We start from the raw sequence: 19,422 nt of genomic DNA on the forward strand, positions 1-19,422 counted from the left end.
CAGGGAGGTTTTGGGATTATACTGAGCAACTTTTACTATGGGACCGACCGTGAAATCGCGAAAAAAAATGTACCCACCCATAGAAATCGGACCAGCCGAAATGTATGTAACGGCCAAACTTTTTTTCGCGATCGGTCCCATAGTAAAAGTTGCTCCTAAAATCTCCCTGGCAACGGGAATGCACATATTTTTTAGCCACCATACGTACCAACAGCAAGGGCAGTAGGCCTGGCGTCTCCCGTGAGCATCTTGACGTGGACCGCGGCCGTGCGTAGAGTGGCTATGGCTTCGCGCACGCCGGGCCGCGGCGGGTCGCACACGCCGCACACGCCGGTGTACGTGAGCGCGTCGAGAGATGCGCCGCGAGCCAAGGCTATGATTCTGAGACCTGTAATTAATAAAATAATATAAATAAAAATCATTTTTTTTTTTTTTTTAATTTATTTTCAAAAAAGTATAACACATTTTAAACTTATACAAGTTTCGCCAAACTTGCGTTTAACGGCGAAATGGTGCACTCATTTTCAATGCTAGTACCTTAATCTAAATTTAATACAGTTGCTCAAAAAATGGTACTTTTTGTGGCTGCGTAGCGTGCGTGAAGCTCAATTTCTCGAACTAGTGCTTTTTACTTTTTAGGTCCAAACTATAGTTTCGAAACGCAGTTTTAATGTAATTTAGCTTGAGCAGGTACTGGGGCCTCACTCGTTACTCCTCGGTGTCGTTGAGCAACCCGCGCCGGGCCCGCGGCGGCCGCGGCCGGGGCGCGCACGAGTATGAAGGTATCGCGGGCTGCGGCAGCTCAACTATCAAGGGCTGTATACGTACTTTTGGTTTTGGTTTGGTTTGGTGGTATGATTCTACTAATGATATATTAATTTATTATTTTTTCGCAATTGTATTAAAAAACGTCGTTTACAACACGTGTGAAATGTCTTTTCACACTAGTTGTAAAATGTACTATTATTGCAGACTAAAAGGTCCATACATGGTTAGCAAACATTACAATCTTATTACTAGTGTTAGTAGCGCATAAAAACTAAAACTAAAAACTAGACGGCGAGTGCATGCAGCCCCTGCCAACGGTTGAGCGTGGGGCCATTTTCGCGCTCCATGAACACGCCCAGAATGCTGTTGGGGCTGCCGCGCAGGCGACGCATCAGTGAAGCGCACCTCTTGCGCATTATCGCCGCAAAGCTGTCAACTTGTGCCTCCGCAAACATACCAGAAGCACTACAAAATCGCGGCAACCCCATCAACACCCGGAACGCAATTAAGGGGTGGATTTTAAATTTCACTACGTTGACAGAATAATCGATCAAAACGAACCTCGAAGTTGTATACTGATAACCGGCGCCACGGATTACCGCGGCATTATAAAAAATAATAAATAAAATAAAAAATGCGTTTATTTTCAGACAACTCATAGGTCCATAGCATTGTTAGTAAGTTCTTAACTAAAAATTAAAACTAAAATTATTAATACTAAATACTATTAGTATTACTTAATAACATTTTAATTTGGACATTTCTAAAATTATGCTGAGTTCCTATTTTAGGGTCCAATGTTTTTTCTATCTGTATGTCTCCTTTTCCTTATGTGATATTGTTGTGGCATTAAATAAATTTATTCTCTTCTTTCTTTCTTTCACTGACTGACCGATGTCAGCGTAGGAGGAAATCGAGCCTAATAAGACCATTTTTCTTCTGTATTACAACAAACTAATTTCAAGTCGATACTGACAAAACGCAAATAGGTTCCAAAATTTTATAATTGAATAAATATTCTTAAGTAATTTCAAATTTTCAGGTTTAAAACGTCAGTTGAAACTAGAAGCTAAAACTGAAAACTTAAAAGCGACCGAATAAGGCTACTGTTTAATGGAAACCTTACCCATCCTTCCAATATTGTACGCCTCAGTCATAAAATCGTTCTGCTTTTCTTTGGGGACTGGCGAATAGTTGCCCGCGCTATCTATATACTGTGTGCATAGAAAACTTACCCATCCTGCCAATATTGTACGCCTCAGTCATAAAATCGTTCTGCTTTTCTTTGGTGACTGGCGAATAGTTGCCCGCGCTATCTATATACTGTGTGCATAGCGGTAATATCTTCTCTATAGCTCCCTTTACAAACACTTCTTCTTTCAGCTTTCCATCATTGAATTTTGGGGCATATTTCACTACCATCATTTTCGTTTCTGAACTGTAACAAAATAGATAACTGTTATGGAAAAAACTTACACAAATAGACCAGGGGGCCTAGCCAAAATGACAATCGTACATCGACAAACACCTATATCCTCCTAGAACGAACCTATCTAAATCCAATGTCCATTGCGTCTCACTCTCTCTCTAAGCAAAATGTGAGACGCAAATATACATTGGACAAAGAAATTGGAGAATATTAATACCACCCTAATGGTTTAATGTGACTACCGTGAAAATATTACGACAGGAACTTTACGATCTGCCCGATTTTACTGTCGGCCTCCAACATAAGTATATAGTTTGTCGAAGGACTGTCTCATTTCAAACATAGACAGAGATAATCATACTATCTTCGTCTTATACTAGTACTAGCACCCAACAGTAAGGATGAGTATAGTTTTTTTTCCCTCACTAGCTCGGAAAGTTGTCGTTTATCCTTCAATACAAGCGGGGAAAAACGCGTTTTATCCACTAGTGGGGAAAGTAATTTGACCTTGGATGGAGCGTGTTTAAGTAGCTTGACAGATAACAAAACGTAAAACGCTCATGATAATGGTTCGTTCGATATTAATTATCATTAAATAAATGGTTTGAGAATCTAATAAAAAATACCAAATTTAGCTTTATTTAATGATTTTAAGTCATAAACCTTAAAATTCCATAAGAAACGTTTGTTTTTTTATAATGATGTTAAATATAATTCTGAACGCACAAGTTGAGTCGATGCAATTTCAAAACGCATCGTTTACATTTCATACATCAGAAATGTCAACATTGTCAACAATTTTTTTACTAAATACTTTTTCTCGCCGACTCGCGTAAAAATACACAACTTCCAGAGTTTTCAAATTCAAATTCAAATCACTTTATTGCCAAAACATGATAGTACAGAAAATAGCAATACAACAATACAATACAAAAGTTCTAGTTTAAGTATAGTGTTAACTTATTCTAGGTTAAATACTAACTTATTGTCTAATCTAATAGGTAATCAAATTCTGCAATACATGTTGGCCATGGGTACCAAGCTCAGCATGTGCTAGACTGAAGTCCAGCGCTGGTTTTCAGTTTGGCCTTGGTTTTCTGTTATAATATCGTAAAGAAATGAGTGATTCCAGTGATGACGGTGATCTATCGCCTGTGGATGTTGCACTTTCCTCGCTATAGTGAGGTGCACGGGCCCAAATGTATTTTACTTCTCGTGTGTTGAAACACTCGCTACGCTCAGGATTCTATTTTAGAACCACTCGCTTCGCTCGTGGTTCACCTATGGAATCCTTTCGCTTGCTCGTGTTTCAATTCTACACTCGCGGGTAAAATACAACTTTGCACCCTTGTATAACAAATAACTATTTCCCTTCGGCCGCGTACGAAACCGGAGATTCGTAACCAATTGCAGCAGAAGAAATAATCTACTTTCTACGATACTAGTTGTAACGAAATACTTTTTTTTACTTAAACGAAACCGCGTAATTCTTTCGTAACTGGTTTCGAGCGACAACTATTATGTTTTTTCCGACACTAGTATCGTACGGGGGTACCTACGAGGGATAGTCAGAAACGAACTCTTAATGAATATTAAGGGGCGCGGGACTTAGAAAAATTTTAATTTGGTTCGTGTCATTACACTAAATCAGTAGGTAGGTTAGGTTCGTTAGGTAGCTTCAAATGCCCGAAGGGCAAACCGCCCAGAAATAGGCGCTTCGCGGGGCTCCGTCTAGTTAGCTGGAGTTCGTCGGACTGTTTCTTTAAAAAAAAACATATACTTCACAACTTAACTAGACGGAGTCCCGCTTCGCGGGGCTCCTATTTCTGGGCGGTTTGCCCTTCGGGCATTTGAAGCTACCTAACGAACCTAACCTACCTACCTATTGATTTAATGTAATTTTGGATTCCCATTTTGTAGCCAGTTACAAAACTTATTTATCAAACGGTACCACTCTGGCCCAATTCGTAATCAATATCTAAAGAGGTTCTGATATCATTTTGAAAATCTATTTTAGTTACGTATTAAGAATGTAAAGTGCACTTACGTAACTTATTATTTCAATAGAAATACCTTGGTCGAAACCAGTAACGTGTAAGAAAAAAACCTATTGCTTAGAAACTACGAAACTAGTATCGTAGAAAGTAGATTATTTCTTTTGTCGCAATTGGTTACGAAACTCCGGTTACTACGCGGCCGAAGGGGTTTTTTTGGTTTTTATTTGCTGCCAATTTTGTTTGACCACACCTATAGTATAGATAAATAAATGACGTAAGTGTTTCTAAAACATGAAACACTTAGTCATTTTAAAAAATAGGTATCATTTTACTTTTGACTTTAAACATAAGATCTAAATTTAAATAGCACACTAGCATTTACTGCGAAGACATAGCGTTAGTCAGTTTCTGCTCAGTACAGCGACATCCATCGGCAAATTGAAGAAACATGCATTTGATCTTATAGCTGGCGCTCCATGCGGGAGAGCACGCTGCGTCAGACAAATGTGCACGCAATTATATTAAATGTATAAAACCGATATGCGTCACGACACAACACAACACGACACAACATAACACAACACAACACAACACGACACGACAGACAAATGTGAACAGGGCTTTAAGTGTTAAGCGATATAAGATTATGACCCATTTTTTGAAATCTAACGTATAGGGAGCGTGCAGCCTTGCATGTATACACTATATGCATGCTGCCCGCAAAGGAGCCGTCAGATTTTTGGCGCGAGGCGTAAATGTGAAGTTTATACTTCCGATGTAGCCCACAAGATGGCAGAACCTACTATGCACAAGAAAACGTACGAGAACGGTAGATGGCAGCACTTGCTTTGGCAATGTACAGATATATCAGAGTGGCCGAGGTGCTCATATATATCTGAACACGCACTCTAACGCTTTGACAATAAAAGCGTGATCAGATAATTGTGAGCGCCTTGGTCGCTCCGATATCTGATCGCGATTGTACATGTTTATGTTTCATATTCGGGCCACAAGATGGCGGACCCTCCAACGCGCACGGCCCCTATAAGCTTCAAATTTCCTTGGCTTCCAGAGAAGCTTACTCCGCTCAATGTGAAAAGGGTATTTGACTGTATATAAATTAATTAATTTACACCATGCATGAAATAAAGCACCAGAAGATTAATAGGGAAACGTAGACAGCAGTTATTATAAGACACAATTTTTATTTTAAAACCCATATAAAACTATAAAGAGTAGGTAATTTGATTGTGACGTCACATGCTAGTGTTTCATATAAATTCCATACTTAGCAAAATCGTTTTGACAGTTCGAGAAAATAAGCTTATTTGACTAGTAGCCCTATTTTAACCTCGTAAGGCCCACCATACAAAGTTTCCCTATTTTTAATTTGAACCTTGTTGTATAGAAGATTAGGGTGACTTTCGTTTGTTTTAGAAAACAATGAAACAAAAGAAATGCTACTTAATTCAGTTAGCGTAAGGTTCAAATTAGATTGAAACAGTGTGTACATTATAATGCACATTGGGCCTTACGAGGATAATATTAACAAGACAAGGTGGTGGTCCATTCACTGAATGACTTTGTCACCTCCAAAAAAAAAATAAGTAATAGTATATCGTACAAATTGTTGGGTTATATCAGAGCGGTCTAGTATATGCTATGTTAACATAGCATTAGCTAGTTTACGCTCGGTAGAGTGACATCTAGCGACAAATTATGAAAACAGTCAAAACTAAATCCCCATTTTCATCATGTATAATGTCTAGAGAGCGGATTTGAAGTAGCGAGCTCAATATTAATATGGATATGACTATTACCTTTTTATTAACTTTTTATTTATTATTTTTGTGTGTAGACAAAATAATAAATTATACCAAAGAGGATATAATAAGATAGAGCGGTACTGTCATAGTAAATTTTGTAACAACAGTAAATTCACTACCATCTATCGACACACTTTAAAACTAAAAATGAAGATTTATAAAAATACGATAAAATGTAATAAAATATGGATAAATGTTTTTTTTTTATTTGCATTAATTATTTTTATGATTTTGACCCATGTTCTTTCACTGATATGCATTAAAATTGTTAAATAACAAACGAAACCGTCAATGCCCTCTATACGAGAGTAGGCCAAAGGTAGTGGCGCCATCTGATCGAGAATCAAATTTTCGTGATATTCGAGGCACGTTTTTTCCTTAGACTGTATCCATCTATGACGGAGTTATATCTATCTTTGATTATACCAGTCATATCCATATTACCTTAATATTGAGATCACTACTTCAAATCCGCTCTCTATACAGTAGTGTGACTACTTAAAAAAAACAAATCCAAATATTTAATAAAATAATTTGATTTGTTCCCAAACTTGTGTATAGATGGCAGCACCAGTCTCTCTAGCTATATCGTAATTCCGTAAGGAATTCGTATAGGAGGTGCAAGCGCTTACTGTACGCCCTTAAGAGTTGGAAATGAAAATGAAAATTTTATGTATCAAAAATTGGTCAGTAAATCTTAGTAATATGGCATATAGTCGAGAGATTGGGACGGGCATGGTATAGTATCTCTGAAGAGGAGTAATGTAATGCTGATAATAATGCCATCTCCTGGTTATGCTGGACATCTATTCCTCAGCCGTGGTGCCCTGCTGAGCTAAAAAGCGGTATCTCAATTGAAGATTGAATGCAAATAAGTACCTTAAATTTTAATCATAACGTTTCATTTCCAGTTCACTCGTTTTTGAGATACCGCCTTTTAGTATAAGGAGGGCTGAGTGTGGCTAGATATAATTATTGTGTGTAGATGGTGGAAAACAAAATATACCAAACAAATATTTAAGCAGGTATCTTAATCGTATTTAATTAAATCTAGAAGAATATTATTTTAATAAAAAATGTTTTGATAGTGTTACTAACCTTACGTTGCAAATGAACTAGGAAACAAATTAAATTTGCAACGTAAAAATAGTTTTTTTAATATGTAGTGCAAACACCGTACAATGACAGATTGACGTATTATGACGAATAAAAAAACCAAATTACGTTTGGTTTGACGGGAAATTTTGAAATTATTTCTAAGTTGGTTTTTAATATAAATTCCGTTTAAACATACTTTAGATCAAATTTATGTTAAGATATTAACTAACAGCGTTTCTTTATATCACAACCAACCTTCTGAGTTGTGTTGAGTTGAGCTTTTACTCATTCAACCAAACCAACGCAGGCAAGATGAAAAGCAATGGCGGCCGCGCCGAATCTGTGTACCTTCTTGTATGTACATCGGTACAAGAACAAGGTAAGTAAATTTTCGAGTATATATATAGTGCTCCGGAACATTTATTTATTATTTCATCTTTATCAAAAGCTTTGATAGAGGCTTCGGGCAAAGCATATTTATGAAATGTTGGCGATGGAACATTGTAACATTTCAATAACAACCGTTGAACTAGCACCATTCTTAGTGCCCGTCTTTAGATACACGTTGCTCTGATTATCATAACTAAGATACTGTTTTCCGTGGCTAGGTCTTAATCTGATAAATCAACTACAACCTGCCAAAATTGGAAAGACCTACATCTAATGACAAAATCCAAGCACAATACCGTTACCTTTGTCGACATTTTACATGAATTATATCCCGATTCACTGATTTCTTGTTACCTAACATTAAATGTGACAATAGCACACCCTTAAAATGCATGCTCAACACTTGTCCTGTTTCGCTATAAAATACTCTTTTTATAATTTTGATAACATCTTAATTGTAAATATATTTTCAGGTACGAGTATTAAAAAGCTTCAAGAATAAAGTTGCGACACGGCAGGTATCGATAAGTTTTTCGATTTTGTCAATGGCAATTTCAGTAAACCTAAAAAAGGAAAAATCTACCTATGCGCTGTAACACCCAGATGACCGCACCACAAATTGTGGTTAAAAAGCTGGAATGTTCTAAAAACTATGAAATATGCGACCAAAAATGGATCAAAATGAAATCAATAAAAAGTTGGATCAAACTATCAATGAAGCTTTCCAAGTTATTTTGGGATCATGAAGAAGAAATGAAATAGGTTGCCTCTAATTATTATTTAAAACATAGTCAGGAAATAAATTGTTACATACTATATGTACATACCTACTCGCTGTTAAGATATTTTCACGCTGTATTTGCATTTGTCTTAGTTACTTGGAATGGAACGTATGTAAATAAGTAGGTACTTATAAATAATATATTGTACTTGATTCAACATAAGTTTTCATTTATTTATTCTGAAAAACTGATTTATGTAGTTTTCTAAGCATATACAATGGAATTTGGTACGACAAAGAAAACTACATAAATCAGTTTCCAATATTAAAATTGTTACTTGTAGGTAAAGAACCCATAAGTATGTGTGTGTGTGAGTGTACATGTGTGCGTGTTTACTGCATATACAGTCTCATTAGTTGAGAGCAGGACCGCTAGGGGCAGCACTAGTAGAGACGTGAACGTGAAATGTCCGAGAGTTTCTTATCTATTACAGTAATAACATATACTAATCTATGGGGACGGGTTCCGCCGTGGCGGGGTGGCCTAGGGGTTCAAGGCGTTAGCCCGGATTGCTAAAGACGCCGGTTCGAATCCGGCCTTCACCACTGGAGGGCTTCGTCACTTTTTCTACCACCCTTAACCCCCGGAGCGCCCCAGTTTCACAGTAGTATGGAACTTCTATACTAACTACTGACACACGTGTGTGACAGAGTGTTGCTGTTATTACCTGAATGGTATCTCGTGAAGCCTGGTATATTGTTCCCTGACGTCATCCATTCCGTTCTTCATGGCCGCCGCGAGTAAAGCGCCCTCTGTCGGTTGCCCGTATAGAGTTTCGTCGCGAATCACGGCGTTGTTGCATAGGACGCCCACCTGAAATTGAATTTTGAACGAAATCGAATAGGGTATTTGACTGTAATTAAAATAAATTATTTTACACCATGCATGAAATAAAGCACCAGAAGATTAATAGAGAAACGTAGACAGCAGTTATTTTTAAACACAATTTCTATTTTAAAACCCGTATAAAACTATAAAGAGTACGTAATTTGATTGTGACGTCACATGCTAGTGTTTCATATAAATTCCATAGTAGCAAAATCGTTTTGACAGTTCGAAAAAAGAAACTGATTTGACTAGTAGTCAAATACCCTATTTTGTTGTTATGGAAGAGCGTGTGTTTTCATTAGCCGGTTACAAATTAGAACTTGCTAAGACCAATCCAATTTAATTTTTGTAATTTTTAGAGTTTTCAGGGTTTGTCTCTTTACTAGTCTAGGCAATTTAAGTGGTGTCACGTGCGCATTGCTGATTCTCAGGAAACCTACGTACTATTTTTCAAGAATCCCTTACTGTAACACCTACCACTAATCCTAACAACGGGTAGATTTTGAAGACTTATTTTCATGGGAGTAATTTTTTGTATTTTCGGGGTCAATAATTCCACAGATTAATAAATAGTTACTACGTAACAGATACATCATTCCCATACAAAAGCGAAAATACCTACGCTATAATAGCCTACAAAATCTTAATAATAATACCTGCTGCTCAGGACGAGAAGAAATGTACCATAAGTATGCGCACAAAGAGTCGAGACTGCCTTGCTCGCCGTGCGAGCCACGTGCCAACGCGTCATCGTAAGAATGCGCTAGGGTTGTACTGTTACTTATGTTATTATTGTAATAAAACGAATGTTGCGAATCAACCATATTTTATATTAGTCAATCAAATATTTAAAAACAACTTATAATACCTGACTCAAAAAACTCCTTAATTTACGATTTATCTACTTATGTTCAAAGAAATAAATAGTGACAAAATTCATAAAGATAGATTTGAAATACTATTCACCTTTCTTCGTCTCTCGGAAATGAAAAAACCGGCCAAGTGCGAGTCGGACTCGCCCACCGAGGGTTCCGTACTTTTTAGTATTTGTTGTTATAGCGGCAACAGAAATACATCATCTGTGAAAATTTCAACTGTCTAGCTATCACGGTTCATAAGATACAGCCTGGTGACAGACGGACAGCGGCAGCGGAGTCTTAGTAATAGGGTGCCGTTTTTACCCTTTGGGTAAGGAACCCTAAAAAAACGACAAATTTTCTTTTGTTTTTTGACTTTTACACCCTGCACAATAATTACGTGGTTTCGGCATTTCGAAGCGTAAGCGCGGGAAACGTGCGGTGCGAGCGCTCAGGCGGGCGTTCGGCGGCCCTCTGTCGATTATATCGTCGACGATACGCCGAGCGGTAGGCATATAGCGCGTGGCTTTGAGCGAGTGAAGGAGGCCTGATAATTCCTAGCGCAACTTACACCATCCCACTAACCCGGGGTTAACCGGTTAAACCGTTAACCCAGTGTCAAGCTGTACTGGTAACCATGGTAACTCCAGGTTTTCAAGGTTAAAGCTATTTTTAGAGTTTTCTAAATAGGGGATATTACTGCAATGTTCTGCCACTAGAGTGCACCACTAGCCTTTTTAGTAAACCATAGAGTAACTTATACATAAGTACTTCTTTTGCCGCTATAACAACAAATACTAAAAAGTACGAAACCCTCGGTGGGCGAGTCCGACTCGCACTTGGCCGGTTTTTTATTTTAGTTTTTGTGGTTGAAAGCATTTTTAGGGGTTAGTGTATTTCTAGGATTTCCATGGTAGGATTCATTTCCAGGCATAGACATAGTATATACAAGTAGTTATAGACGCGCCACCGAGCGACCGGGGGTAAGAGAAAGAATATTCATATAAAATTTGGGCAGCATAGGGTTATTTCTCTTTCACTCTTATACATTTCGGTATTTCGCCATCGCCTCCTACCTATGATGCCACCCGGTCGGTGATAAGGACAAAGCGTGGCAATATTCTCTCTTTCCTCTTATAGGAAACGCAATAAGACTATCTTTCTCTATCAAAGAGTGTCAGGCCCTTGTTTCAAGGTCTGACGCCATTTTACCTCCAGCATGCTCTGTAGAGCAGATCGCGCTACATCCAAGTCCCGTCCTTTATAAGCACGAAGTTGGATATCGCCGCGTGCGTTGTAACCGGCGCCACGTACTTCCGCAATATGGCCGCCGGAAGTCGACATGCAGGTCACTGTCATCTCGTTCTTCGTTAGCGTTCCTGTAAATAACACATGTTTAAACTGGAAGGGCACATACGAGAGGAATGGAAAGATAACTAAGGCCGCCAATGTTCAGGACAGAAATAGAACCTGCGTTAGCATTAGCGGCTACCGTCATCACCCAGACCAGGGATGTTGCGAATATTCGTATTCGCATCCGCAACCGCGGAACTTCCGCATTATTTTCAACATCCGCATCCGCATAAAATCGATGCGGAGCTTAATGTGGAGGTAATTTCGTCATTAGCCAATAGGAATCTCGTTTCGTTTTTGTGATTCGTCGATCGAGCACTTTAGCCTATGACGGACAGCGACAAGAAGTGAAAAGTTTGTTTTATTTGGACTTTAGTATAATAATGCGATTGTGGGGCACCTATACTCTTGTTCAAATACTAAGTTTCGGTTTTTTTTTAAATATCGCGTTGCGTTTTGTTATCCGCATCACACCCAACGCAAGTGTCAAGATTACCATTGCAACGGAATAAGTTTTTTTTTTTCGATGACTGCTCTGAGAAACTTACACACACATTGATGCGTATAAAGGACAATAGAAAGGATATATACTAAAGATATAACTACGTATTCAACTTATGTGTAATATTGTGTGTAAAATAATGTAATACGAACCAGTCTTGTCACTACAAATGACATTAACACAGCCCAGAGTCTCGACGGTGGGTAGTTTCTTCACGATCGCGTTGCGTTTGGCCATCCGCATCACACCCAACGCAAGAGTCACGGTCACCACTATCGGCAGGCCTGGAAGTGGAAAAGGGAAAGTTGACATTTGTGGAATTTTAGAGGAGTAACCCTCCTTCAGGAGTCAGGTGCGCTTCAAGGGTGTTTCTAAATATCTTTATGGTGTCCATATTGGAGTTGGAGATGACACTTAATGGACTTTAAAAACACCGAAAACTAACAGCCATTAGATTCTCTTCTTCTTCGACCTAGCGCCAGGGTCCGCTTTCCTACTCACTCTTCTCCACTTTGCCCGGTCTTCGACATCCTCAGGTGTGAGATTGTTCTCTTGCATGTCCGCCATCACGACGTCCAGCCAGCGCTTCTTAAGGGGATCCCATGCCCCAATGACCTTCGATTTGAATCCCTTAGTTTTCTAATGTTCTTTGTAGCTTATCATATTAACAGCAACGGATTTTAGCAATATAGTATCCCATATTTACTTCAAAGTTCATTGTTTTCGAAATATTTGGCATCAAAGTTGAACAATTTTAGGCCAAAAAACTGGTTTTCTGGCCATAACTTTTGTGTTAATTAGTTTAAAATTAAAACCTAAGACAAATTTTTAGAGACGTCTAAGACGAACCCAAATATGTAGATTTCGTATAAGTAAGATCTTTCACAGCAATCGAGATACGAAAAAAGTGTTTTTTTAGACAATGTTTAAAACAATAATAAATAAATAAGTATTCATTTTTTTCACAATCCGGTAGACAAAAATGGAGATAAAAGATTGAAGAACCGATAGCTGCTTGTCTTATAATTCTATATGTAGTGCAAAAGTAGGAGATACGATTCAAAACTTGTCAAAAATCGATGAAAACCTCAGGTAGCCCCTTAAGCCTACCGCGGCCGCGTGATCTAGGGCCTTGGACAGTGAACCATTAGATACTATTTTGCATAAAACAAGGCACAATGAGCATGAGGCATCTTACCTTCACAGTGTCTCTGGATTTTTCTAGAGAGTTTTAGGAGCTACTGACACTAATGGTGAATATCTCCTGAAGAGCTTTTCCTTGAATGATGATACAGAAGGAGTACAGAGACAACGAGGCTCCGAGGGTGTCAAAGGACTGCACTTGAAGGCTTCAAGTGTCATAGTTTCAGGACTATACTTAGCATAGGAAACTTATGAGACTTACTATCAAGACAAGTTGCCCTATAACCACTCAAGACATCTAAAGGCTAAGTGTTTTTTTAGAATTCTTGAGCTTAACCCTACTGGAAAGACCGAAGCTGTCTTTAGAAGTGTCTGAGTCGGTACTTCAAAAAGCATCATACCTTGAGTGTTCAGGTCATGGCTTCTTAGAGGAGCTATCATGGTCTCACCTTTACTTTAACTTGGAACTTGTTTGTTCATGGATTTATTGAGCTTTAGGCACTGATGACAAGGAATTTTTTACTTCAAATTATAATTTAAGAACTCACCCTCAGGAATAGCAGCGACCGCCAAACTGACACTAATGGTAAACATCTCCTGCAGTGCTTTCCCTTGAAGCCAGCCCGTCACCATGATGAAGCCGATGATGCAAAAGGAGTACAGAGACAGCTGGGCCCCGAGGGTGTCCATGGACTTCTGCAGGGGTGTCTTAGGGGCTTCTTCGGCTTGCATCATGCGGAAGATGTCGCCGAATTCGGAGCGCTCGCCTGTGCTGACCACAATGCCCTGGAAATTGTAATATAAATCTAATTAAGATGTGTTCGGGTCACTCCGAATCACCCCCGAACTTTGGTTAATACCTATCTTCAGTTCGATGAAATTTAAATCATATTCAATTGAAACAGTCGCTTTTGCTTTGTTTCGTTCAATTTCCAAACAACGCAAAATCAACTCTATTTCCTACGCCATAGGTTCAAATTTCAGTGGTAATATTTTTATTTTTCATTTGTATGGCTGATGATTTCCATCAGATCAGGTAGAGTTGTGCCGTTCCCGGTAACATTTTGGATCAGACCATATTTTCGGAATTAACACTCGGAAGTAACTTGTACTTTCCCGAATATACGTCGAATACTCTGTGGCTCTTACGTATTTTATTAAGAGCAGGAGGAAAATTATTGATATTACATCATCATCGAAGATTTACCACTTTGATGCGAAATAGTGCGAAAGTGGAACTTAATAACTCTCCCAGTAGCGGCCTTATTCGGTAGTATATTCTTAACCGCCGGCTTCGTTTATCCCGTTAAGGAACTTTGGTCTAAAGCCAAATCCGTAGAATCTAAACTTAAGTCCCAAAAAACTACCCTAAGCATTACCTCATCGCACCTGCGTACCCACAAACGCTTTATTATCCTTATTCACTCTCCCAGCAGCGGCCGTATTCGGTAGTATATTTTTAACCGCCGGTTCCGTCTCTCCCGTGAAGGAACTTCCATCTATAGCGAAATCCGTAGAACCTAAACTTAAGTCCGAAAACTAACCTTAGCATTACCACACCGCACCAGCGTACCCATAAACGCTATATTATCCTTATTCACTCTCCCAGCAGCGGCCTTATTCGGTAGTATATTGTTCAAAGCCGGCTCCGTTTTACCCGTAAAGGAACTTTCATATATAGCCAAGTCCGTATAAAAGTAAATCCGCAAAAACTAACCTTAGCATTACCACACCGCACCAGCGTACCCATAAACGCTATATTATCCTTATTCACTCTCCCAGCAGCGGCCTTATTCGGTAGTATATTGTTCAAAGCCGGCTCCGTTTCACCCGTAAAGGAACTTTCATATATAGCCAAGTCCGTATAAAAGTAAATCCGCAAAAACTAACCTTAGCATTACCACACCGCACCAGCGTACCCATAAACGCTATATTATCCTTATTCACTCTCCCAGCAGCGGCCTTATTCGGTAGTATATTGTTCAAAGCCGGCTCCGTTTCACACGTAAAGGAACTTTCATATATAGCCAAGTCCGTATAAAAGTAAATCCGCAAAAAACTAACCTTGGCATTACCACACCGCACCAGAGTACCCATAAACGCTATATTATCCTTATTCACTCTCCCAGCAGCGGCCTTATTCGGTAGTATATTGTTCAAAGCCGGCTCCGTTTCACCCGTAAAGGAACTTTCATATATAGCCATCTCTCCCAGCAGCGGCCTTATTCGGTAGTATATTGTTCAAAGCCGGCTCCGTTTAACACGTAAAGGAACTTTCATATATAGCCAAGTCCGTATAAAAGTAAATCCGCAAAAAACTAACCTTGGCATTACCACACCGCACCAGAGTACCCATAAACGCTATATTATCCTTATTCACTCTCCCAGCAGCGGTCTTATTCGGTAGTACATTCTTCACAGCCGGCTCCGTTTCACCCGTAAAGGAACTTTCATCTATAGCTAAGTCCGTAGAGTCGTATAGTCGTAAGTCGGCTGGAACTCGGTCGCCGACGTTGAGATGGACTATGTCGCCGGGCACGAGGTTTCGAGCGAGGAAGTGCTCAATGCTGCCTTCGCGGAGGCTGGAAGGAAAGTGAGTCTTAGGTAAGTCAACTTAAAGTTGAATTTTGTTTAACCATATAATCATGGACGTCTAAGTTCTGAAAACATGTTTACTTATGAAGTGAACTTTGTTGCATCGTAGTCAAAGTTCAATTTACCAAAACGAGTGGACGGGACGAGCTTTGTTCAGTTCTTTTATTGACTATATTAGCGATATTGTTGCACGGATGCCTTGTTTTGTAAAATAAACCTTAATGATGTGTAGTTACAGTTTATTTTACAAGTTACAAGTAGGTGAGATGAGTTTGTTAAGTCTAGGGATTTCTCGGAGCGATACTCTTCTACAAATGAAAGTGCGACTTTATAATGAGTACCTACTTGTGAAATAGGTCTTAATCGTTTGTAGTTAGAGTGCAAATTACCAGTTACAAGTAGGCGGGACGAGTTTATTAAGCTCTTCAAGGGACTTCTCAGAGCGATATTCTTGAACGAAGGCGACAGTGACGACTATCATGATGGCGACGGTGATGGAAATGGCGTCGTCGTATTGACGCATGATGATGCTTACTACGGCGGAACCTGCAAAAATAGAGAAGAGCGTTAAAATAGGGAATACTAGCGACCAACCCCGGCGTTCTCCATACAAACGTAGTTCCGCTCTCATTTTAAAACGACTAGCTAGATTGCTCTGAAACTTTGTACTTACAATAGGATAAGGTATATCTATGTCTGTAATTAGTTCATGTAGCTTCAGATACAATAGTTATAACAAAATACAGCGCACTTAAATTTTTCATACAAAACTTGTTTCTGCTCTATTTCATTTGTTTTATAAACTGGAGCTATATAAACTAATTTCAGACCTATACAATGCTAATTGTAAGCTTAATTTTAACCATCAAACCGATATTAAAATGATATTGGAATCATATCAGGGTGCGTAGCCAACATGCCTATCGTTTACGCTCCGTACCTAGCGAACGAAACAACATCATCAACAGATATGATTGGCCTTTAGAGCCCGTTATCGATTTTAGTCGCAAAAATGTAAAATTCATAGATTTAGTCGCTGGAATGTACACACCTTTTGATCATCATCATCATCATCATGTCAGCCGAAAGACGTCCACTGCTGGACATAGGCCTCCCCCAAGGCTCGCCACTCCGACCGATCCTGTGCCGCCTTTCACCTTTTGATACGTAATAGAAATAACAAATACTGGTTTCAATTAGCACGTCTTCTCATCTTGCCGTTTTACAGATAAATTTTTTGAAAACACACTAAATTAGTAATGTTTTTTTTTCTGATGGACGTTTAGGTAAACGCACGTAAAACACTGATTTTGTCGCTCTTATTTGTACATTTCGTAAAGTTTGGACGGCTAAAAATGGTAATTTTGTATTACACATATCCTGTACTCCCCCTTTTACAGACTACATTTTTATTATTATGACTTTGAAGTAGTGTAAATGAAAGTTAGATGAAATCAATTTTCTCCAGAAATTACTTCAAAACAAGTGACAATTTCTCTGAAAATCCACTTAATTTCAACGTAATTTTGATACTTAAACAATCTACAACATTTGCTGAAACTGTTTTTATACATCAACTTGTATAATTTACCACCATAATTTTTTGATCATTTTTTAATAACTTCTCTTCATATATTACCGGTGGCGGTCGCTCGTGACCTCATTATTAAAAGGCATGATGAGAAGACGTGCTAATAGAAACCAATACTTGTTATTTAGATATTACGTAACAAAACGTGTATAATTTCAACGACTAAATCTATCAATTTTACATTTTTGCTCTAAAATCGTTACCGGGCTCTTTAAGTCTATAAAGCGCTTCTAAAAAGGTATATAGCTGTAGATGCACGTCATTTACCTACTCATAACTTTTCATACAGGTCAGCTAGGAGCTAAACCCTTTTTATTTTCTTATACGCCCGCTGTAGAGTATGCAGTCTATCTACTGAGCTCGTTCACTTACCTGTACTGACAATGGCATTCTGTTAAACAAAAGCCATTATTTCTTTTGGGTCTGAGCGCGTGGCCTTTTTGCCTGATCGCGTGGCTATTGTGTGTAAGCCTCAGGCACAAAGGCCACGCGCTCAGGCACAAAAGAAATAATGGCTTTTGTTTAACAGAATGCCATTGTTAGTACGTATGTGAACGAGCTCAGTAGAGATAGCGTTAACTATACATACTGTTGTATGTATATGTAAACAACGAAACATTTCACAGAGAGTCGAGTGTATTTCGAGGCAACTGAAAGCAAACATAGCTTTGCATAAGTCGGCCGTTTTCCTGTTTCCTAAAACATGTGTGCGAAACATACCGTGAAATTACATGAAATTACTTGGATAACTCCAAGTATGCTGAGAAGAAATACACAAGTTGGTTTTATTTGGCGGAGTAGCAAAGCAATGTTAATGTAATTTACACAGTATCTCGTGATTACCTATTTTTAGCTAATAATCTAAATAACCATGTTTTCTTGAAATAGTAAACACAATACAGTTTCAATTTTCAGATTCACTGAGCGTAAGCTATGATCTAAACAATACGATACCTCATGATGTCATTCCATTCTGTCTGTTCATTGTCATCGAAATGACACGTGAAGACTCAATAATAGTCTGGTATTATCATGATATATGTTGACAACCATAAATGTGAAACGCGGTAACGAAAGGTATTATTATTGAACGAGTATGAATTATGATACTCGGTAAAGGATATTAGAGAGTATCATATCAGAATATTTTAGAATTATTATTGATAATTATGAAAACTTATAATTTTATCATATTAGGAGTCCATTTTTGGGATTAAACGACATTCGGAAGTATTCAACATTATACCGTGTGTCTTATTCCCCGAATATACAATATGATTGGCCCCTTCTACGTCATTTTAGGAGGAGGAGGGTTGGTGGAGTGAAGTGTACTCGATCCCATGGCGCTCTCGCAAACGGCAAAGAGGGTGGGTTTAGTGGGTAGGGCCAAGTTCTCCCTCCCCTCTCGCCGAGAGGGAACAGGAGCGGCGAGTCCCACACACCCACCCATCAATGGCATTCCCGCGGCCGGGGGGAGGGTGCGTAAATGCATTTCCCACTCCGAAAAAAAAAGGAGTCACACGAACCCGTCCCCAATAAACCGCTCCCATACAATCGATATGTTACGCTCTCATTTTAAAACGACATGCTTTTAAGTAACATATATCTATGTCTGGTACCTACTAGTTAGAGTAGTTAGTTATAGAGCGAATAGAATATTTGTATGTGAAATTTTTACTCGCTCATTTTTTTTTTGTATTACAATTTTTAGTTCGTGTGACTCTTCACTCTCTTCAGGCAGCTATGTTAACTTTACAAAAGAGGGCCAAAGACTGGATACTTCAATGGCCTCATTAAAGTTTACCGTATGTATACATATGCGTCACCACTTTGCTGATTGCCCTAAATTACTACCGGCATAACGAATTAGAGTATGATACGTTATTATTCATGAACATGTGCTGAAAGCAATATGAATTAATAAAACGTGAGAGGTAGGTACAAGACTAGCGGAGTTTAAAGTCTATAAATTAAATACTTTTTACGTCATATAATGTACATTTGACAAATCATATCACGAAATAAAACTTTGAAAACTGATTATATCGCGTATATTCTGAGTATACATAATATGTTTTGAAAAGATATGTCCCACCGAGTTTCTTGCCGGTGTCATATTGGGATACCCTCCTGCAATTCAGGAGACCACCCGTTGACCACGAACGCTGTAAAGAGTTTGAAACGTCGGGAAGTATTATAAATTCAATATACGCGATAAAGTCCGTTTTCATCATAATTTTATTTCATGAGTAACTATCGCGGT

General features: G+C 38.7%; 1 protein-coding gene and 1 non-coding gene across 2 annotated transcripts in view; one reads left to right on the forward strand and one right to left on the reverse strand.

Annotated features, from left to right (window-relative positions):
• LOC134745655 (calcium-transporting ATPase type 2C member 1) overlaps positions 1-19,422 on the reverse strand; it is a 54,217-nt gene that overhangs the window by 14,987 nt on the left and 19,808 nt on the right. The window contains exons 4-11 of the mRNA XM_063679777.1: positions 15,958-16,114; positions 15,297-15,555; positions 13,522-13,759; positions 11,983-12,114; positions 11,188-11,354; positions 8,958-9,103; positions 2,004-2,206; positions 209-388 (exon numbers count right to left, since the gene is read on the reverse strand). Of these exons, the coding sequence (XP_063535847.1) occupies positions 209-388; positions 2,004-2,206; positions 8,958-9,103; positions 11,188-11,354; positions 11,983-12,114; positions 13,522-13,759; positions 15,297-15,555; positions 15,958-16,114 (1,482 nt within the window). The remainder of the gene's footprint in view (positions 1-208; positions 389-2,003; positions 2,207-8,957; positions 9,104-11,187; positions 11,355-11,982; positions 12,115-13,521; positions 13,760-15,296; positions 15,556-15,957; positions 16,115-19,422) is intronic.
• Trnas-gga (transfer RNA serine (anticodon GGA)) lies at positions 8,763-8,835 on the forward strand. Its single transcript has one exon. It is a non-coding gene; the product is annotated as a tRNA-Ser (tRNA).

Source organism: Cydia strobilella, chromosome 11 (assembly GCF_947568885.1).
Source record: "Cydia strobilella chromosome 11, ilCydStro3.1, whole genome shotgun sequence".
NCBI lineage: Eukaryota > Metazoa > Arthropoda > Insecta > Lepidoptera > Tortricidae > Cydia > Cydia strobilella.